Raw genomic sequence first — 24,164 nt, 5'->3', positions numbered from 1 at the left:
AGATATTATGATGTGTTTAACATTTGTATAGTAGTGGGTATGAATAAGGAATGCCTTTACATACAGTCATATGTAGGATTCAATAAATGGCTGTTATGTAGCAGATGGCTATAGTATATTTTATGCAGTGCATATTAGACCCACAAATGTGTTTCAAATTGCACTGGTGGGTGGTAGTTATGTGTGTGTGTGTGTGTGTGTATATATATATATATGTGTGTGTGTGTGTATGGATTCCACGTTGTCATGGGGCTGCTTCAGAGGTTTAGTGGTTAGAGCATCTGCCTTAGATGTGGGAGGTTACAGGTTCGAACACTGGACGAGTCGTACGAAAGACTTATACAAATGGTACTAACAGCTGCCTTACTTGGCACTCAGCATTAAGAGGTTAGTTTAAAACTGACCGGCCTGGTGTCACGATAATGTGACTGGGTAGGACATCATGCTACATGTCTGCACCTTGATGCCCCAGTGCTAGTCATCACTATGTAGTGCCACACTGCAGATATCATAGCGATATTGTTAAAGCTTCATTAAAAATCCAAATTACACCTCTCCATGGTCTTGGATTCCACATACTTGTCACATTATTCCCATGGTCATGGATTCGACAAACTTGTCACATTATTCCCATGGTCATGGATTCAACATACTTGTCACATTATTCCCATGGTCATGGATTCCACATACTTGTCACATTATTCCCATGGTCATGGATTCCACATACATGTCACATTATTCCCATGGTCATGGATTCCACATATCCCTCATCCTGTTGACCTTTTCATGTGTGATCTGTGGAATTCCATTAGGATCAAATATTCCACTAAATTTTGACCTGTTAAACTATTTATATTGTCAACCATTTTCTTGCTGGACCTGGATGATTGAGCAGTAAGTTCTTCCAAAGAACGCCGGCCATGGTGGGCCACCATTTTGATTTTTCAAAGTCCTGACTTGGAATCATGGGAGTTACTTTAATTAAAAGCATTCAAATGGTATTCACAAATTTTCCGTCCATTTATTTACTGTTCATTCTTTTCTTGAATTTTTTTCTTCTTCTGACTTTCCATGACATCAGCATTTCATGCTGAACTTGTAGTTAGCACAATTATGGAGTTGGTCTAAAAAGACCAGTTAGCCAGATGAACCTCAGGGCAGTTACCCAATCATTACTCAGGGGAAGCTACCTAGACATTATTCAGGGAAACTACCCAGGCATAGCTTAGGAGCAGATCCAGATGGGGCATAATCAAATAGACAAGGAGGTCTGTGATATTAAATCAGGGCCAAGAAGCAGCAGACCTGGAAGCTCCTGCATTTTAAGCATTTCCAGGGCAAAATTTTAGTTATCTAACTGGCAAAAAAACTTACTCTAATGGTTTCATGTAATTTGTTTAAAAAAATTGTCCACAAAACTTGTATAAAGAATTTAATAATGTATTTTATATTTTCTAAATTATTGGATAACTCAACTTTACTAACAAAACCCACTTTGTGATAAGTGTTTATTTTAAATAATGTACAAATTCAAACTGCAACACGCCGCTTTACAGTCTCACTGTTGTGGTCTGGATTTGTTGTTTGCCCCACTCAGACACACATACTATTAGACTGTCATTTTGAAACAGCCTTAAAATCCAGAAAAATTGAATGGTTGGTGACTTACTGTTAAACCTGCCATTGCAGCCACCCATGGGAAAGGCAAAATGGCATTTACACATGTTCACTGTTAAAATTGTTTTTTTTTTAAAATGAAGTGCTTTGCATGCACTGATTATTAATAATAATGAGGACTATGTATAGCGCCTAATCTTTAGAAACTCTAAGTGCTTTACAACATTAGACAACACCTAACAGATAAAAAAACCATATAATGATATGATTACAAAACAATCACCATGAAATTAGAAAACATTAAAAAAACATGCTGAGAATATTTAAGGTAGGAAACATTGTTAGGTCTTTAAGTTTGTTCTTGCAGTCGAAATAAGTGAGTTTTGAGATCACTCTTCAATGGGATCACTGTGTCTTTGTGTCTAAGTTCAGTGGGCAATTCATTCCATGTTGCTGGGCCCTGGTATGCAAAAGAACGCTGTCCATATGACTTCATTTTCATACTTGGAATAATGAGTATATGATTGTCAGAAGAGGAGCGCAAGTATCTTGCTGGTTTTGTACAGATGGGTGAGGTCGGATAGGTATGTTGGACTCGAGTCCCACAGTGAAACATAGCACAGAGAACAAATTTTGTGTTTGATTCTGGATCGAATGGATAGCCAGTGTAGGGTACAGAGCAGCGGGGAGGTGTGCTCTGATCGTGGTACTCTACTAAGTATGATCCGAGCAGCTTTTTTTTTAAGTTTCTGGAGCAGATAATATTGAGATGAACCAGACAGGATTGAGTTACAATAGTCCAGTCTTGAAAGTACTAATGAACACACAAGTGTTTTAATGGCATCGACTGAAAGATATTTGCGATTTGAGCTCAGATGCGTCTCAGCTCAAGATCTGCAGCCTTGCATATGTTCATGACATGTTGGTGCAATGTGAGAGTACTGTCCAAATTAACACCTAGGTTTCGTACTGATTGTGTGAATTTAATGTTGGCGATACTGATATTTATTGTTTGAGGTAATTAAGGATTTGAATGAGAAAGTATTTTTGTTGTGATCAGAATGGCCTCAGTTTTATCATTATTCATCTACAGCTTGTTACAAGTCATCCATGATTTCACATCAGAAATGCACCTCTCTACACTTTGGATGGTAGCATGAACTTCAGTTGAGTGGCTAGATTTGTATATTTGGGTTGTCATCAGCGTAAAATTAGTGAGACACTGGATGATGATTTATGACACTTGAGAGCAACTGAGTGTACAGAATGAAGAGAACAGGTCATTTTTATTATTGTTATCAATATTGTTTATGTGAACTATGCAAGATAATCATATATATATATATATATATATATATATATATATATATATATATATATATATATATATATATATATTAGTGTGTGTTGCTCTGTCCCAAATCTGTGTTGCAGAAGTCTCCATGTTTCTCCATCAGTGTTGAAAATAGAAATGAAGTTCGAATTAGTTGATGTGGTAGATCTCTCACAATTACAGGAAACACTCCAGTTCCATATAATTCAGAGGAACCAGCTGTTTCAGCTAATGGATTGAAACATAATGTAATGATATTGACTTTGTTATGTGATCAAACATTGTATTATGGGCTTTTGTTATAAAGTAGCTACTATCATAACTTGACTTCATTGTTAAACAATTGCATAGGTATTGCTCAGTACATTTGATCAGCAGTGCATTACCTAGTCAGTGTCAGCAAGGGACAGCTAATCATTATTCATGCTGTATAAGTATGTGCCAATTACATGTATAGACAGACACTAAACTATGAAAAACAGAAATACTGGTAGTACTGTTCTTGATTCATAGGTCTTGTCTTCACACACACAAAGTGCATAGATTTTGATACATTTGAGCAAGTGATGTTCATTTTTGAGGGACTTTAATATCGCTGTATCTTTTAAGGATTTAAAAAAATAATGCATCATTTAATATGCAAATGGTCTGTTCTAGATTTTGGAGGGGGGGGGAGGCAACAAGCTATCATATTTTTTTAAAGTTCTGGTCATATGTCTTGATTGCTACCCAGTTCAGCATACTACAGGCTTCACTATTAACATGTTTCTTTGTAGACAGAATGTTCACTAATCTTTCACACTAAGTAATGTCAGACACATATCAACATTTATTAGCCACAGAACAATTGAAATTATGAAAGCTGTTTGTCTGCTGTTAACTTTACTAGATGATTAATCTGATCAGAAGTTTACTAGACTGATATAAAATTTATTAGATAACGAAGTCTGATCAGAAGTTTACTAGACTGATATAAAATTTACTAGATTATTAGTCTGATCAGAAGTTTACTAGACTGATATAAAATTTACTAGATGACGAAGTCTGATCAGAAGTTGACTAGACTGATATAAAATTTACTAGATGACGAAGTCTGATCAGAAGTTGACTAGACTGATATAAAATTTACTAGATGACGAAGTCTGATCAGAAGTTTACTAGACTGATATAAAATTTACTAGATGACGAAGTCTGATCAGAAGTTTACTAGACATATAAAATTTACTAGATGATGAAGTCTGATCAGAAGTTTACTAGACTGATATAAAATTTACTAGATGATTTGTCTGATCAGAAGTTTACTAGACTGGTATAAAATTTGCTAGATAACTAGTCTGGTATGAAATTACTAGACTGCTAGGAAATTTATTAACCTTAAACCTTGAGTTATCAGACTATCTCTAATTTTGAGCCCTGTACTTGGGATACTTACATATAGTGACAATAGAAGATATAATAGATTTGACATTATCACAATTAGGCAGAATTGAAATGAAATGCGGGGTTCTCCATAGGTGTACGCCTTCAGGTTCAGATACTTGAAATGTAAAATTTGAACCATTTTGTACAGTGTTCAATTGGTTGTCTAGTAACTACAATTACACAAAAGTTTTCTACTTTTTATTCTAATAGCTGTTAAACTATTCCATAGACAGAAGCTTCTCTCTCTCTAATATCTCATAGGATCACAAGCTATATATAGGAGAAGTGAAATTGATAAATTAAACTAGACTAATGCCAAGTTGAAGCTTGATTATAATTCATGAATGCGAGGCTACAATTTCTTGTTTGTTTTCTTGTGACTCAGATATGTTGCGTATATATTTAACAATATTACTTTAATGGTGAATAAAAATGTCCACATCACATTGCAGTCAGCTTCATTCTCCGAATCACTGTTGAAAGTTGCATCATCTCTTTCAATTCTAACCCATCATATAAGTCAATATTTTCATCAGAATCATCCAAAACGTCAACTTCAGTGTCGGTACCCTTGCTGTCAACATCCATGTTTACATCTGAGTTGTTGCCCATCATTTTATCGATCATTTTTCAAGCCAAGAATTTCTTTTCCAACCGTGCTTTTTTAAATTTCACTATGCATGCATGCTTTAACCATTTCCTGTGTTGGTGAAGAAGTACACAAATATTTGTGATGTATAACACGTTTCTTTAGACACTACACACATACATAGTGAGTACAACCATACTCATTTGTATTCAGGATAACATTGGGTAATACGACCCCAGGCGTATTCAAGAATCAAGATAGAATGAGGTATTGCAACCATAGTCATATTCAGGATAAAATGGGTTAATGTCACATTTACCTCAGTGACAGGTATTATAATTACAAAAACAGTCCATTAGACTGTGACAAGCTTGGGCCATCAAACATTGCCTCAAGGCATGGGAAGAAACATCAGAGTGCCCATAAAAATAACCAAACGTTCAGAGATATTATATTAAAGAATTATTGACCACAGAATTACAACGGGGCTTACAACAAGCTGCTTTTTGCTGAGAAGATAATGTGGAATCCTGTGACTAAGGCTCCTAATTCAGATGCATTGTGGGTCACACAATTTAACAAAGTAGCTACATGCTTTGGCCACATTTTGAAAAAGAGGTACCTAACCTCAGCAACATGAAGACTTATGTTCCTTCTTAACTGCTTTGTGACGCTGTGACGCAAGAGATTTAAATATTTGACCCTGCTATTTACCTCAGGCATTGACTGCTTCGAATCCTGTGGCTTTGTTTGAGGTTGGGGAATATATAACTTTAGAGGTGGCATGGAACCTATGAGGTTCCTTTACCAGTGGAAGTACATGTATAAGAATTTAATCCCTACCTGTAACAACATTGACGCTTCATTAAATCAACAGAATCAAGAGTACTTAATGTTTCAATTGTGGAAAAAGTGAGAAACTACCTTCCAGAACCCATATCCAAAACTGGTTTGCAGTGAGGATAAAGCTAAATACTACCTCAAATTCTGGTTAAATCTAGTGCAAGTGGTGTTGCAAAACAAAATTTCATCTAATCATGAATGGGCTTTAGCTTTGACTGTTGATTCTTCCGGGTGATATGGGAGTATAAAATTTGGAATGATATTACCCTCTTTTCAAGCCTATATTCCCACTTTTCATATCTTATTCAAAGAAGAGTAAATAATGGATAGTAAAATGAGATAATTTATGGATGGAGAAAGAAGACTAAATTGCTTTAAGCATTCTTATAATTTCAAAACCAAATAGAAAGTTTCGACATGTAATGAATTTGAAGGAACTCGTTCATTGTGAGCATTTAAACAGGATACTTATGTTTTATCTTGGACTTTTTACTCAAGAAAATGACTTTTTTCCCCATCTACGGATTTTAAGGTTGCATATTTTGGTGTACTTATCCATAGAAACTTTCATAGATATTTTCTATTTTTATGGGGGGTAATTTGTTCATTTGTTTTTCTTCCATTGTGGGATTTTGTCCACCTGAAGTATTTACTAAGACTCTTGTTGTAGTAGGGTTTAATGCCATTTTCAGCACAAGATAGGCTATGCGTGGTGGCCAGTATAACTGGTGGAGGAAGAACCCAGGAAAACCCCAGAAAGACCCGCTGACCCATGAGAAGCTACTAGTAAGCTTTCTCACATATCCACATTGGTCAGCACAAGACTTGAACCCACGCAGACAGAGGTGAAATGGCAGTGATCCGTGATGGAGAGCACTTAAGGTCACTCGGCCACTCTGGGCCCAGTACTAAGATTGTAAAACAAGTGTACACATTGTTCAGATAGTAGTGAATCAGCATCTTATTCATGCTGAGGTTATTTTGGAATATGAATGGAAATGCATACCATATGTACTTGCTTTTAAAACGAGTCCAACAGCAAACTACACAAAACCCAGATCAGCTGATGCATTATGCAAAAGCAGATATGGTCTATGCAGTTCATGACAAGTATTCAGTAAAACAGGCAACATCAACCTTGATATGCTGGCTTACTATGTGATGGCAAAGCAGGGTCTTAATAATGTTGTTTGAAGTTGGACTTAGAAATGAGTATATATTGGTAAGTATGTCAGGTCGCTTGCATTCATGATGTTATGAAATCAGGAAAATAGTCTCTACAGTTATGAAAAATCACTTTTAGTACCCCATTTGAAAAAAAGTATTTAATGTGTTTTATTTAATATTCAGTGTGGTTTAAAGTTTTCTAGCTTGAGGTATAAATACAAATCGGCCAAGGGAATTAGTCTTAGTGAATGCATTTAATGCTATTACCGTTACATATTGTCCCCTTGATAAATTGAAAGGTGTGGGTGAATTGTATGACTCATTTCTGTCAGAAACAAGGACAAGCAACTTTGAATTGGTTAATTTCAAATGCAACCACGAAAACTAAAAATGGGAAGATGAATCAGAGAGAGAGAGTGAGAGAGATCTGTCAGTTTCTGGCTACTGCATCCTTGTCTGAGGTCGAGGGGTTTACTGCCTAAACATGACTTTTGGCACGGGATTGTCAATGGAAGAATTCAAGAATCAAACAAATTTTTTGAATTTGTCTGCAGTGTTGTATGCTCTAAGATCCATATTCCATAATTACCATGATGTTCACATTGGATTTCAATCAAATGTCTGATATTTCATGCTTTTCTGAACTTTTATCATTTTTGTAGTTGAATTTTTTGATACAAGATATTTTATATATATTTTTGTGCCTGTGCATATGTTCCAAACTTGATATTTTGATTTTTAGAATCATTCAGTTATTTAGTGCGAAGCCAAATTTATCACAGCATGTTGTATATATTGTATATACATATATATTGTACATAACAGCTAGATGGCTGCAAGGTAGATTAGCTCTGTAATACTATCTGAGTTAGTGGTTAGAGTGTCCATCTCTGAAGCGGGAGGTTGTGGGTTCAAACCCCCAGCCGAGTCATACCAAAGACTTACAAAATGGTACTAACAGCTACCTTGCTAGGTGCTCAGCATTAAGAGGTTTAACTGTTAGCACTGGTCGATCTGGTGTCATGATAATATGACTAGGTGGGACATTATGCTACATGTCTTTGGCATGATGCCCCAGTGCTAGACATCACTATAAACTGCTTCACTGCAGACATCGTAGTGATATGACTGAAAAATTGTTAAAGCTGTTAAAAATCCTATTCACACACATACTGAGTTACTCTACGTTCTCTAAATAGAATCTTTATAATTGTTGTTATTGCTTCATTGAATTTAAATTACAGAGAAGGGGCTGTTTGGCAATGGTGTTTATATTTACATTTTTGCTTCTTACCTTCCAAGCACAAATAACTTTTTTTCTGATTTTTCACATATGAATTTTTTCCGATTCCAGAGTGGATGTCTCCAGAGAGGGATCTGGGAATTGTTTTCATATTTCACAGTGTGTGATACTGTGATGTCTGCGATAATCCTTCCTCCTCTTGTGTCTCATTTCCATGAAAAACTATACTTCCTAGACAAAAAGACAGTTGCCTTGCTAGGCGCTACATTAAGAGGTTAGTGTTAGGACTGGTCAGCCTGGTGTCAGGATAATTTGACTGGGTGGGGCATCATGCTACATGTCTGCGGCATGATGCCCCAGTGCTAGACACCACTTTAAACTGCCACACTGCAGACATCGTAGCGATATGACTGAAAAATTGTTAAAGCTACGTTAAAAATTTAAATCACACTCACATCCATCGCTAGACATCACTATAAACTGTCACACTGCAGACGATTGATAGCACACACACACACATAAAGACAAAGTAGCCCTGCCATGAATTAACTTTAACTTTTGGGGTAAAGGTTGTGACTCACAGTCCCCAATTCTTGCATTGGTGGGAAGCAAGGGCTCCAGAGTCCATGAGTTCCAGTGGTACCTGTTAAATTCGTCAATGCTTTGTAGAGAGCAGTGGGACAAGACAACAATAATGACAGCCTTTGAGAAGAAGAAATCTGGTTTGCTCTGTGAAAATCAACTCTTTTATAACTTGGTTATTTCATATTTGATTGAAAAAAATGGGAAGATCATAGTGTGATGAATACACACAGGTCGAAGCTTCACGAAACTTTCAAATTATATGGAGTAAAATGGTGTTCTACTGACAGATGAATGGACCAGCAGATGTGGACATGGGATGTGTCACATGTTTTAAACTGTTTGACTGTTTAGTATTTGTTACAATCATTGTTTTTGAATATGATTGATGGCTTTAAATTTGTATTTTTTCCAGATGAAGTCATTTAAACATGAATATGATCACTACTGAATGATAAACTTTATCTTACTTTTTTCGGAATTCTTTTCAAAAGTAGGTGACATCTTTCACTCTGGATATTTTACAAGACACATGTGAGGAGCTTATATAGTGCAATGCACACTTCACTGCTTTTGTCACAAAGACAGATGAGGTTGGGAACAGTGATCGGGTGACAGATTCCAATGCTTCTTTTCAAGCTGTCACACCAGTGTTACGTTGATCAGTGCTCATTATTATCGCTCAGATATTCTGTCGGCATCCTTTCAAGGCAGATGTTCTGTACCAGATATTTTGAGAATAATTGAACTCAAGTAAAGAATTTTCTGAAATTTTGTTGAAGAGAAATTAATCCATCTCAGAAAGGTTTAACTGATGAGGTAATCAGTTTTTTGCTACCCAAGTAAATCAATATGAAAATGTACCATATGTCTTTAAATCATTAATACATCATAATTTTAAAATGTACCATGTCATCAGTCATTTTATTTAAATATTATTTTCCTTTCATGTATGTTGTTGTTCTTTAAACATGTTGGTATATATATGACTTATCAAAATTAGCAGCTACCTTTATCTATTTTCCGAGATGAATGAGGAATATTATTAGAAATAAAGCTGGAGGCTGAGCTTGTATGTAGTGGCACCTTGTTTGTCTGTATGGTGATTGCATACCTGAAGATGGTCCCTAATTTTCACTGTTAGGTGATCATTTTAAAATGAAAAAACAAAATCGTTTTAAATGTACATGTATATTCTAGAGCATTAAATGTTTCAGTTTGTATGGACATTACATGATGATCACATGACTTGGTCAGTATTCGAAGAGTTCCACCTTTACTCTGATGATCTCATCTTCCATCTCTCATTGCTGGGTCGAAGGGAGCATTTGAACAGCAATTAGGGTCAACCTCTTTCTCACAAAGATATTCAATGCATGCTTATTTTAAAATATCTCTCTAACAGTAGATTAATAATGACGATGGATTAATATTATGTACATCTCAATTTTGCAAATGCATGACTACAAGACTTGAACAAACTATTTTGATTCATACGTTTCTGTCTAAATTTATCATTTTTATGTAGTTTATTATTCATAGATTAGCTGTAACTATTTTGTTTAACCATGCATTGTAACTTTTATCTTTAATTGACATGATGACATGTTGGTTAACTTGTAAGAGATTTCTGCATCTTCCATATACAGTCATCTTGTTGCTGTTTCCATTTCATTTCTGTATGCGACATTTATCTGGTCAAATGCTGCAATTCTGTTTGTGGTGTTTAGCATTCTGGCATCATTTTTGCGAGTGCAGAGATACCAACAATTCCAGTTTAGGCTTAATCATTCCTGTTTTTAGTTTCAAATTATGACGTTAAAATTTCTTCTGAGAGATACCAGTTTTCAGGTCAGAAATTTTTTATATTCCAGCATAAACTCAAATATCCATATCACTAAGTGGCTTAAAATCTCGTAATTCATTTGCAAAACCACTCATCACACCAAAAAGCGCTTTTGTGAGAAATACAAATTAATATCGATCAATCAAAATCGTATCAGTCTGGAGCTATGATTGACATGAAGTTTAAGAAGGATTATTCCTTCGTAAAAAGATAAAATGTGTGTGACAAAATTTATATGTGCAGGGCATCAACAATAATAGGATAATATTCTACTGCAGGTTTTTTGTTGTTGACACACTTAGGTAATTGGCATACAGTGTGGAAAAGGTTGTTGGAAACATGTTTCAAGTAAACATTACATGGAGTTGATAAGGTTTATTGATAAAAATTAATTTTTGGAGTAAAATTTGAAGTATTCCTATCTTAAGATTCTGATTTTTGTATATTCACATTTCTATTTCATGTTTGTAGGGGAATGCATATGTGCAGGTCTCCAGTGACTTGAATGTCTAATTCATGTTGGTAGGGGTTAAGGCATTTATATGTACAGGTCTCCCATGGCTTGAATATCTATTTCATGTTGGTAGGGGTAGGCTTATGTGCAGCCCTCCAATTGCTTGAATGTCTATTTCATGTTGGTAGATGTAGGCATATGTACAGGTCTCCAGTAGCTTGAATGTCTATTTCATGTTGGTAGGGGTAGTTGTATGCACTGAGGTCTCCAATAGCTTGAATATCTATTTCATGTTGGTAGGGGTAGGCTTATGTGCAGCCCTCCAATTGCTTGAATGTCTATTTCATGTTGGTAGATGTAGGCATATGTACAGGTCTCCAGTAGCTTGAATGTCTATTTCATGTTGGTAGGGGTAGTTGTATGCACTGAGGTCTCCAATAGCTTGAATATCTATTTCATGTTGGTAGGGGTAGGCTTATGTGCAGCCCTCCAATAGCTTGAATGTCTGTTTCATGTTGGTAGATGTAGGCATATGTACAGGTCTCCAATTTGCATGAATGTATATTTCATGTTGGTAGGGGTAGGAATATATATGTACAGGTCTCCAATGGCTTGAATATCTATCTCTTGTTTGTAGAGGTAGGCATATGTGCAGGTCTCCAATTTGCATGAATGTATATTTCATGTCTATTCCACATTTCTATTTTATGTTGGTAAGGGTAGGCAATACAGGTCTCCAGTATCTTGAATGTCAGTTAAGAAATTCAGAACTTTATAATGATCAAAACGCACCAAGTCTACATTAATAACTTGTCAGTTCCGCTGTTTTTAAATGGTGACTCAGCATTATCATTTTGTTAGAAGTTGTTGACAGGTACATGTATTAACAAAACAGCTTAAAGCATTTAGTAATTAAGATCAATAATGTCATTAATGACCTGTGTACATATCAAGCAAAAAGTTATAAGATTTTATTATATAAAGCATTTGTTTTATATGTATTTGAAGCTATTTCTGTCAAGCAGGTATGTATTGTTCATTGTTGACACATAACTTAACTGGGGTTACATATGAATGCCCACACTGAGCTATCATGGCCATCAGTTGTCTTTGCCATTGTTCTTTGGATCAGTAGAGGCAGGGCTTCAAAAATAGCTTTAATGGGTGGCAGGTCCAGGACCTGTCACTCAGAGGGAGCCAGGTCCAACATGCATATAAACAAATCCAAGTTGTTTGAGCTGTTGCGAGGAATATAAAAATCAGTACAAAAACATAGTGACATGTATCAGCATCAATAAATGAATAAAGTAGTTATTTTTAAAATTTTCAGTTTCCTTTTGTTTACTGATCTCAGTCACAGCTAATCTTGTATTGGGTATTTTCTCAGATGGTGACAATTAACATAAATACAGGATTTCTTGTTTGACAGTGGCATTCTTCATTTCATGTTTGATTGGATCCAGAATACTCAGACTGCAATAAATGCAATGAAGTCAGCCCATTGTGATTCATTGGAAATGAGATAAGTTTCACCTAATTGATAATTTTGTTCTGCACAGTACAAAAAGTTCAAATTCAGAAAATGTATTTCCTGCTTTTGAAATACAGTGGGCAGTATTGGATAGGTAAGGCATAGGATCTCTGCTCTTCATTCAGTGTAATCATGGCTTTAATGCTTGGGGCATCTGCAACAACAACATTATAATCTTTATCACTAGATTTTGCCAGTTGCTGTCTTACAAACACCAAACCTTCTTAGCTTTTTGAATGCATCTGGATAGGGTTAACAAGAAATTTGTTGTACCATGGGTATTGGAATCAGGGAACTTTCAAACAGGTTGAATACCACCCTTTTTCAGTCTTCCATGATCACACAGATAGGATTGGTATACAGGAAAACATTGTGTTCAGCCTGTTTAAAAACCCATGGCCAATTTGTTTTCCATTTTTGTCAGTGTTCTTTAAACGGTTTTCATCATACATACTTTGCATTCTTGTTTGGCTTATTCAATTTTTTTTGCTGGGGGTCCATTTTCTTAAATTTTTGGTTCCTGCAGTTCTCAAATAAACTCATGGCTTGTATTAATGATCTGTTATATTTATTGGATGGAATCAAACGTTGCAGATTGGTTCGCATTTTAGTGTAACCTTACAAAATAGGACCAATCAAGCTTTATGCGTGAACACATTTTTTTATAGCCAGCCAGTCATCAGATATCTTGAGCCTCTTTGAATGAAGCTTCAAACGGATGATTTTGGAATCCAAGTAATTAGGTGAAGCCGCTTTGAACAAGATCAGACTTTAGGACTTGGGACTGATGCTTATGTGGAAGGGTATTCAAAGTTAGAAGTAAAATAGCATTAGCTCATGCAAATTTCTACATTTGTATCTTTTTTTTTCCAGCCTGACTATCATGCAGAAATGTTCCAAGACTTCAGTAACATTACTTATACGTATATTTGCATATGTATATTTCTTGGCTATTTTCACTTTGTTAAGAAACAATTATGAGACTGCGACAGAGGAATAATTTTAATTTCCATTTTTTATTTTAAAGTGGGAGGTCTGACAGACTTCTGATAAATTTATATCTTGGGTCCAAATGGAAAAACAGCAGATCCTGCAACTTGGACCACCACTGTTTTCAGGCCCTGTAGTCAGGTCTGTAAACATGCACATGCTCTGAATCCTATATTACATGGGAATTGCATTGATTGCTAATCTATTCCATGCATGGATTACAGGCATCAACAACATTGATTTCACAATAGATATATTAATTGTGGTATTCCTTATGATTCAAAACTTGTTTGTTACATGTAGAATATATTTTTGACATTCACTGTGATATATTCCGGCATTGGCTATACAATACTTACCTAGTGTCGATCATACTCAAGTTCACAGGCAACTATAGAATTTGCCTTGGCTATTAGTGGAATATCTTAATTAGTTGTCAAGTCCATAAAGAAAACACAAAGGGTAGAAGCTGATGGAATTGTAAACCCAAAAAAGTCTTACACCCCACAGCACATTTTAGCTGAAACCTGACTGCACCTATAAAACCTTAGTATTACATGGTGTAGTGGGGTGTAAATCAGTGGCATATGTGGAAGATGGCCAGTACATTCATTGTCTGAACAGTTTCAAAATCAGATGGTAACCTGAGTGTACTGGGCAAAAGATATGATAACCTTGCATGTGTTAAGCATCCCAGGGAAACTTTTTGTATTGAAGTGTTAAATGCTTTAAGATTTCCCATTTGGCATTTATGCTTATTTTGCGTAAGCTAATGTTACATTTGAAACATTGAAAGACCACTAATAGCTGCCTGAATTCAGTGGACAAGCCCTAGTCTTTTTTCATAGCCTTGAGGCCTGGCTTATGCTGCAGGGCACAAAATTTTGTTACATGTTGTACAGTTTCTGTTGACACATAGAACTCAAGTTTGCTTGTTAATTTATTGGCTAAGTGTTTATGATCTGTACTTGCTTACAAGCTGGAGCCATATGCAAACTGGCACAACTTATGGGGTCTATGCAATTTGTTAGGAACATTATGCAAGTTAGCCAGATGAGGGTGCTTTGTAGTTTCAAGTTGGATTTCTCTTTTAAGCAAGTCTAGATGGTACAGCTGTACTTGTCTTGTAAGCAAGTATGGAGTACTACTATACTTGTCTTAAAAACAAGTATAAAGTACTACTGTAATTATCTTATCAACAAGTATAGAGTACTATTGCAATCATCATATAAAGAAGTATGGAGTAATTGCAATCATCTTATAAACAAGTATAGAGACTACTGTAATAATCTTATAAACAAGTATAGAATACTATAATCTATTGCAATCATCTTATAAACAAGTATAGAGTACTACTGCAATCATCTTACAAACAAGTATTGAGACTACTGTAATAATCTTATAAACAAGTATGGAGACTACTGTAATCATCTTATAAACAAGTATAGAGACTACTGTAATCATCTTATAAACAAGTATAGAGTACTACTGCAATCATCTTACAAACAAGTATTGAGACTACTGTAATCATCTTATAAACAAGTATAGAATACTACTGCAATCATCTTACAAACAAGTATAGAGACTACTGTAATCATCTTATAAACAAGTATAGAGACTACTGTAATCATCTTATAAACAAGTATAGAGTACTACTGCAATCATCTTACAAACAAGTATTGAGACTACTTTAATCATCTTATAAACAAGTATGGAGACTACTGTAATCATCTTACAAACAAGTATCGAGACTACTGTAATCATTTTATAAACAAGTATAGAGACTACTGTAATCATCGTACAAACAAGTATAGAGACTACTGTAATAATCTTATAAACAAGTATAGAATACTGTTGCAATCATCTTATAAACAAGCATAGAGTACTATTGTAATCATTGTATAAACAAGTATAGAGTACTGTTGCAATCATCTTATAAACAAGTAGACTACTGTAATAATCTTATAAAAAAGTATAGAGTATTACTGTAATCATCTCATAAACAAGTATAGAGATTACTGTAATTATCTTATAAACAAGTGTAGAGTACTATTGCAACCATCTTACAAACAAGTATTGAGACTACTGTAATCATCTTATAAACAAGTATAGAGACTACTGTAATCATCTTATAAACAAGTATAGAGACTACTGTAATCATCTTATAAACAAGTATAGAGACTACTGTAATTATCTTATAAACAAGTATAGAGCATTATTACAATCATCGTATAAACAACTCTATTGCAATCATCTTATAAGCAAGTATAGTGACTATAATAATATTATAAACATGTCTAGAATACTGTTGCAATCATCTTATAAGCAAACATAGAGTACTGTTGCAGTCATTGTATAAATGTATAGAGTACTACTGCAATCATCTTATAAACAAGTATATAGTACTACTGCAATCATCTTATAAACAAGTATAGAGACTACTGTAATAATTTTATAAAAAAGTATAGAGTACTACTGTAATTATCTTATAAACAAGTATAGAGTACTATTGCAATCATCTTATAAACAAGTTTATAGACTACTGTAATAATCTTATAAAAAAGTATAGAGTACTACTGTAATTATCTTATAAATAAGTATAGAGTATTACTGTAATCATCTTATAAACAAGTATAGAGTACTGCTGTAATCATCTTATAAATAAGTATAGAGACTGGTATAATCATTGTTATGTATATTTGATTTAATTATATCTGATTTAATATATATTTATTTCAATTTAATTGTTTGTCAGTTTAATTTTTTATATATTTTTCATTACATGATATTGTAATGTAAATTTATTCTTTAGGGATGCTACTTTTTTTTCCAGAAAATAATTTGACCTTGACTGTTAGTTTATAAACACCAGGTGTTGATCTAAATCCTGACCTTGTTTCAAAATTTGTGCCTATCATGTAAATAAGTTCTGTCTTTATTTTAAAATGATCTGTTGTTGTCGAGGTCATGATGGGACTTCATCTTTAAGATGTAAACAGATTTTTTTATTTTATTTATTAGAGTAAAATGGTTGGTTTTCATCAGGGTCACACTGGGTGTACGTGACCTTTACATGGTTTCTATAAACTTCAGAAGATGATCACATGACCCCTTGTTTACGTTTTAGGATACGATATAACCTCTGTTTTGGAGATTTATTCTCAGTATGTTGTGCTGTTTGGAGTTTTTTCAAATTATGTGGATTCAAAAGGATTAATTATGTTATTTTTCGGGAAAATACATGTCGTCATGTCAGATTCTTAATCAAAGACAGTTCTTATAAAAAATTTATTTTGATTTTCAAAACTGGAGAGTGATAATTCTTGTTTCTACAAGGAGCTGTAGACTTCAGTGCTACAGATTGCACCATACGTCATCGTCTTCCAGTTTGGATTCTTCGTCGGGATTTGAACTTGTAATCAGTTGAACATTTTGTTATTAGGACTTCAAAAAGTTTATTTGTGGATTATTTTTGGATTTGATTCCATAAAACCCTAAGTTCATTTTCAATTTTGCAGAATTTTTCAAGGGAAATAAATTATTATATTTTTTTCAAAGCTTGTTGTTTTCACTCTTTCTTGTGTTACTGTTTATTCGAGCCTAAACATGTGACATAAGATCATCTTATGAACAAATACAGAGTACTACTGTAATCATCTTATAAACAAATACAGAGACTATTGTTATCATCTTATAAACAAGTATAGAGACTATTGTAATCATCTTATAAACAAGTATATAGACTACTATAATCATCTTATAAACAGGTAGAGACTATTGTAATCATCTTATTAAAAAGTATAGAGACTATTGTAATCATCTTATAAACAAGTATTGTGTACTGTAATCATCTTATAAACAAATATGTACTTTAAGCATCTTATAAACAAGTATTGTGTACTGTAAGCATCTTATAAACAAGTACAGAGTATGACTGTAAGCATCTTATTAACAAGTATAGATGGTACTGCTATACTGTTGTTTCTGACTGCATGTATTGAAGTCCGATTCTTGCTTGCATTGTTTTCCAGTTGTCTTATCAATTGCCTGAATGGTGGTTCCTAGCTATCCTGAGACTGATTCATTTTTTTTTTTAATATTGCAGTTTACCCATATTGTTTACTGGTATGTATCAAATATTGGCTTCCTGGTTTAACAGCTACAGCATGTACATTAATCTTTAACACTACACTCCAGCTTGCTAGGATGTCTGTGTTTTACAGTCATCAACAACTTTACATCAACACTGTTTGGGAAAACAGCTTTGTTGTTCTGAGATCACACAGCAGCTTACAACTGTATTTGTTACTCTTTCCAATTCATAGATTCAGTTTAAAGGTGTTTACGTTGTTTTGCATATCATTAACATGATGCATCTGAACCTTAATCATAATATATATATAGTATAATGTTGGTTGCCCAGTCCTGTCGGTATTAAAGGTAATGAAAGAGCAAAACATGCTGCTAAAGTAGTCCTATGCCTACAAAATCAGACTTTAAAATACGATGAAGTAATTTTAAACCTGGCATCCTCATTCAGTAAGTGACAAGCTCCATGAGGTCAGCACGTAACCTTTGGCAAATGGCCTCCTTCCTACTGAACCATCTTCAGATGAGGTAGCCATTATAAGAATTGGAATTCTTCATGGCCGTATATAACCCACTCCTAAAGGGCAAAGACGTAGAACCAGAAAACCCACATCACTGTAAGTTGATCTATCTGTCTGTCTGTCCATCCATCCATCACATTGTTGGTGTGGGTGTGTGTAGATTTTTTTTCCTGTCTGAGGTTGTCTTTTTGTGCTGAGTAAGTGAGAGTATTTCTGGTCAGCTTGGGATCTCTGTAGCTTCCATGTTATAATTTGAGTCCAAGTCTCTGGATGATAGGGATGGTTCATGGCTTCATTGTCAAATCCATGTATCACTGTATCCATGCATGCTCGGCAAGTTTATGGTTTGCTTTGGCTTAATGCAATTTATGAGCACATTACAGACTATACAAGTTAGTCAGTATATTTGACGGAGGAAGATTATCTGGGGAAAACCCTGGCAAGTACCAACAACTACTACTGTAAACTTTGTCACCCATGTTGGTTGAGCAAGGACTCCAGTCCACATGAACAGAGATAAGTTGTCAGTTATCTTTTATGGCCAGTGCATTAGTCCACTTGGCCACCAGGGGTTCCTCAGTAAGTGTATGGTTTTATGGCGGTGATTTTGATAGTTCATGTACCCAGAATATAATCTAGGGTAGTATTGGCAGGTTGCTTGCCACGTAGTGGTAATTTCAACACTTGATCCAGATGAGGAAACAAGAGCTAAAGGACACACCAAGGTAACTAACCAGTTTATCAAATCTTTGTCACACAGACTATTAGTCATGTAGTCTGCCAATGAATTACCACAGCAGCACCATTATCCAACAGGAGGAGGGAGTTAGGATGGACCCTGGGGTAATAATAATAATAATAATGATAATAATAAAGACTTTATTTAAAGAAGGTAACTCAGTTAAAGCACTAATCTACCTTGAGACCTTCTGTCTGTTATGTACAATTTATACAGTATACATCACGATGTGAAGAATCTGGCTTGACACTAAATAATTAAGTAATTTTAAAATTCAAAATATCAAGCCTGGAACACATGGACAGGCATCTGTGAAAACATAAACATATATAAAACATAAAATATATAATCTTGCATTGATAATTACAAATATGAAAATGATGCAAATTTACAGAAAAATTACAGAAAAGCAGGTGGTGTTTTTTGTACTAGAACTTCAATTTTCTAAAGATTTCATCCATTTAAGACTTTGATTATGAAAAAAAGAAATGCTAGGAGCCTGCCTTATGTCACTGGGAATGTTGAAAATGTTAGTTGCTCATATAAATATTTTCTTGTACATTAAGGTATATGGTTATATGGCAGTGATCTTGATAGTTTCCAAGTTATGACCCAGGAGCCAAGTTCTTGGGGGTTAACGATAGAGCATGGAGCAGATATCAGTTGCATACAAAAGTTCTCTTTTGATCTGTATTATATTGTTATTGGGTGAGGATATTCCAGGGATCTGGAACACGCGGCCCACCAAGCTGTATTATGTGGCCCGCTATATGATTGGCATCACAAGGTGTCATGAGAGTTAACAAAGGTGGTGCAGCCTGTGGGCCATCGAAAATGCCCTCATGCAGCCCTCTGGGTGGTTTGAGTTTGAGACCCCTGGGATATCCATTGTTTCTTTGTTAAGACCTTTACAATAAGTCTTTTGTAGGTAAGAGTAGAAGTCAGCTACATATCTAAATTTGTCTTTCGATGCCAAATGATGATAATAATAATAATAATAATGATAATTTTGTATTTATTTCAGGTAATTAGTTGATATTACTAACCTCCCTTGAATCTCTCACTTTTTTCTCTGTCACTTTCTCGGGTAAAATAAGTGCAGTATTTCCAAGTAAGATTAGACAAATGCTAGCGTTATCCTTTTGATTTGTTACATAGTAGTTTACGCCCGAAACATGATCATTATTGTAGTGCATGTATACAAAATCATTCTGTCATTTTGATCTAGTGACGCCACTCAACCGTATCTAAACGGCTTACTAATGACATCCAATTCCAACATCTGTGGTGTATATCCCTGTTGTTTTTATTGAATTTAGTAGGTCTACATACTAGGGTGGATTTATGTCTGTGGAGTTTTATTGCATCCCAGTCAACCTTGGTACCTGTATGTGATGACTTGATTAAGTATTTTTTGGGAGTGTGTCGTCATTTATTTTACTTTGCTTAAATAACCCATGATGTTTTGGTGTGAGATTTTATCTGACTAGAATCCTTGAGGAAATGACTTGAAACAAAATTTTCAGGTGTATACTCTATAATAGTTGACAATTACTTTTACATCCACATTTTCATTTGTCTACTTGTCACAGAGGGGCCCCGAGTGGCCGAGTGGTCTAAAGCGCTGTCCGTTACGGATCACTGCCATCACACCTCTGTCTGCGTGGGTTCAAGTCTCGGATTCAGCCAATGTGGGTATGTGAGAAAGCTTGCCAGTAGCTTCTCGTGGGTCGGTGGTTCTTTCCGGGGTTTTCCAGGGTTATTCCTCCACCATTAATACTGGCCGCCATGTATAGCCTATCATGTGCTGAAAACCGGCGTTAAACCCTACAACAACAACAACAACTTGTCACAGATACTGTTATGTATACTTGACAATTGTGATTTCATTAATTCAACACAGTTATTAAAAGGATGAAACAATAATTACATCTGTGTACATTATAGTAGACAAGTTTAGACCACTTCAGGGTTCTTATGATCCTTAAAAGTCTTTGACAGTTTGGGGAAAATGAGGTAGCATTTTCGAGGCCTTGAAAGTTTGGGAAAATCAAGCAGATTACAACCCCAAGATCTTTAACAGTCTGTGAAAATTGAAATAAACCCAAACATTTTACTTTCTTTCCATAATCACAAATACAATTATCCAAGGTTGTTAGATTCAATGTAGTCAAGTTTTCCTGGCTTCTTTCTTTTGATTAATTATAGATTGAATTTCATCATTAAACAATATTGTAGTATTTTGCATTTGTTGTTTTCTTGTATAACATAACTTGTATAAAAAATGTTAGTGAAAATAGGTCTTGGAAATCTGTGTTTGTGGTCTTTGAAAGTTTGGGTAAAGTCTTTGAATTTATCATTCAGAATTCAAATCCTAGATTTGTTAGCTGTTTTGGTAATGACAAACATTATTCATTTTAATAAACTGTAAAACTGTAAAAATACCTTCTGAATAAATATATAGAAATCTGAAAGTGCACAATTAAAAAACAGACCAAGTCCATTTCCTAGCTAAAACTTTCTAAGTCTACATTTCCAAGCTAAAAAATGATTTAAGTTCTTATTTCCTAGGTTTTTCCAAGCCAAAAATAAACCAAGTTGTTATGTCCAAGGCTTTATCCAAGGTATTTCCTAGTTTTTTTTAATGTACAAGATAATGTTGAAGGTTTGCTTATAAAACCTTGGACAAAATATCAGCATTGTCAGAGGTTTCCTAGGTATCTTTTCCTATGTAACCCATGGAAAAACCTCAGACATCCAAGGTTTTATGTCAAAATTCCAAGTATAACCTCGGAAACTGTACAGCGGGGAATGACTGCCCTGATTTATACAGGCTTGGACTATCGCTTTTAAATGACTGTCCTGATGTATACAGACTTGGGCTGTCTCTGTAAATGACTGCTCTGATGTATACATACTTGGGCCATCTCTGTAAATCACTGCCCTGATGTATATACAGACTTGGCCTATCTCTGTAAATCACTGCCCTGATGTATGCAGACTTGGGCTATCTCTTTTAAATGACTGCCCTGATGTATACAGACTTGGGCTATCACTTTTAAATGACTGTCCTGATGTATACAGACTTGGGCTATCGTGTTTAAATGACTGTCCTGATGTATACAGACATGGGCTATCACTTTTAAATGACTGTCCTCAGATGTATACATACTAATGGGCTATTGCTTTTAAATGACTTCCTGATGTACACAAGACTTGGGCTATCACTTTTAAATGACTGCCCTGATGTATACAGACTTGGGCTATTTCTGTAAATGACTGCCCTGACGTACACATACTTGGGCTATCACTTTTAAATGACTGCCCTGATGTATACAGCCTTGGGCTATTTCTGTAAATGACTGTCGTGATGTATACAGACTTGGGCTATCAGTTTTAAATGGCTGCCCTAATGTACACAGGCTTGGGCTGTCTCTGTTAATGACTGCCCTGATGTATACAGACTTGGGCTATCACTTTAAAATGACTGCCCTAATGTATACAGGCTTGGGCTATCACTTTTAAGTGACTGCCTGATGTATACAAGCTTGGGCTATCACAGTAAATGACTGCCCTAATGTATACAGGCTTGGGCTATCACTTTTAAATGACTGCCCTGATGTATACAAGCTTGGGCTATATATCACTTTAAAACGACTGCCCTGATATTGCAGACATAATGCAAGAAAATGCTGAGATTATGACAGTATACAAAATTGATGTCATGCAAAGGAATTTTATATTTAATCACATGGCATTTGAACCATTGTATGGTATCTATTAATGTTCATGACATTTACATTATATTTAGAAAGGATTGCTTGATCTGTTTGGAATATACAAAACCACTCCAAATGCCAGTTTTATGCCTTTTCCTTATGAAATGATATTTTCTTACATCATGGCTTACATACATACATGCATGCATGCAGACAGACAGACAGGGGACCCCGAGTGGCCGAGTGGTCTAAAGTGCTCAACGTTCCAGATCACTGCCATATCACCTCTGTCTGCATGGGTTCAAGTCTCAGACTCCGCTAATGTGGGTATGTGAGAAAGCCTGCCAGTAGCTTCTCGTGGGTTGGTGGTTCTTCCCGGGGTTTTCCAGGGTTCTTCCTCTGGCATTAAACCCTACAACAGCGACAACAGTAACAAGAACATACATACATGCATACATACATACATACGATTTTGGGTCATAACCTGAGGTTAGGTGGTTGGGATATACAGTTTTACATGAAAGTCAATTAAAGAAGCAAGGTTATCAATCAAAGATGTTGTAGTTTATTTGTGGCGTGCAAATGAAGACCATTACCTTTCTTTTTAATAATAGGATTGTTCAGTTCCCTGACTTGAATCAATAGCAGCATTCATCAATGTAATAAATGATGAACTATAGTGGCCCATTCTTTCATGCATTTTTGAGTTAATTTTTATGTCCTGCTCTGAATTTAAAAAGGTCTATGGTATGACCCATTTCCATCCATACATAGGATTTTACATACAACAAACTTTGGTTCAATTTAGTGCAATATCTAATGTTCTTTTAGCTTTATACTTTTAAAAGAGGGGATGATGGGCATTCAAGCTTTATGATGATTTTTTAAGCTGTTTTATTTCTTGCAGATAAATCATTTCCCAATGTGACCTTGGTGTATGGACTGAATGTGACATGTGACATGGAAAAACAAAAACCAGGCAGCTTTCCTTCACAGACCTGGACATGCACAGATATGAGGTTTGTTTCTATATCAGGGTTTGTATTGCAATGCATGATTATTGTAGATTCACACTAATTTCTCAAATTTAACGCTGAAAAATCAACCAGAATGCACAAATATTGTTTCAGGCACAATTATTTTGTCTTAATTCATCTTTTTTTAGAAAATTTTCCCACTTTTTTAAATTGAGTATGGGAGTGTTTCCCTCCATAATTTTACATTTCTTGAAAAGGCCATGAATGATACCGCAGGTTTATGGATCCGAATGTAAAATTTGTTGGCCCATGTCAGTGTTGATTTGTAGGCCCATGTCAGTGTTGATTTGTTGGCCCATGTCAGTGTTGATTTGTAGGCCCATGTCTGTGTTGAATTGTTGGCCCATGTCAGTGTTGATTTGTTGGCCTATGTCAGTATTGATTTGTAGGCTCATGCCAGGCAAGATGCTAATTTCATTATAAATTTGTAGAGCCATGAGTC

General features: G+C 35.1%; 1 protein-coding gene across 6 annotated transcripts in view; it reads left to right on the top strand.

Annotated features, from left to right (window-relative positions):
• LOC149783539 (uncharacterized) overlaps window positions 1–24,164 on the top strand; it is a 106,470-nt gene that overhangs the window by 4,476 nt on the left and 77,830 nt on the right. For 5 of the 6 annotated variants that reach the window (XR_016413620.1, XR_016413622.1, XR_016413621.1 and 2 more), the window contains exon 2: window positions 23,593–23,704. Coding sequence is in view for 3 of the 6 variants with exons in the window: in XM_089931800.1 (XP_089787926.1) it covers window positions 23,593–23,704 (112 nt within the window). In the remaining 3 variants the exon portion in view is untranslated. Of the gene's footprint in view, window positions 1–18,195; window positions 18,324–23,592; window positions 23,705–24,164 lie in introns of those variants that run through there. The other variant, XM_089931799.1, reaches the window with a different exon arrangement.

The sequence above is a fragment of the Sinohyriopsis cumingii genome, chromosome 14, assembly GCF_028554795.1.
Source record: "Sinohyriopsis cumingii isolate HCF-2022 chromosome 14, ASM2855479v2, whole genome shotgun sequence".
NCBI classification, from domain to species: Eukaryota; Metazoa; Mollusca; class Bivalvia; order Unionida; family Unionidae; genus Sinohyriopsis; species Sinohyriopsis cumingii.
Note: the sequence above shows the minus strand (reverse complement) of the source record. Positions and strands in the feature narration are given on the sequence as shown.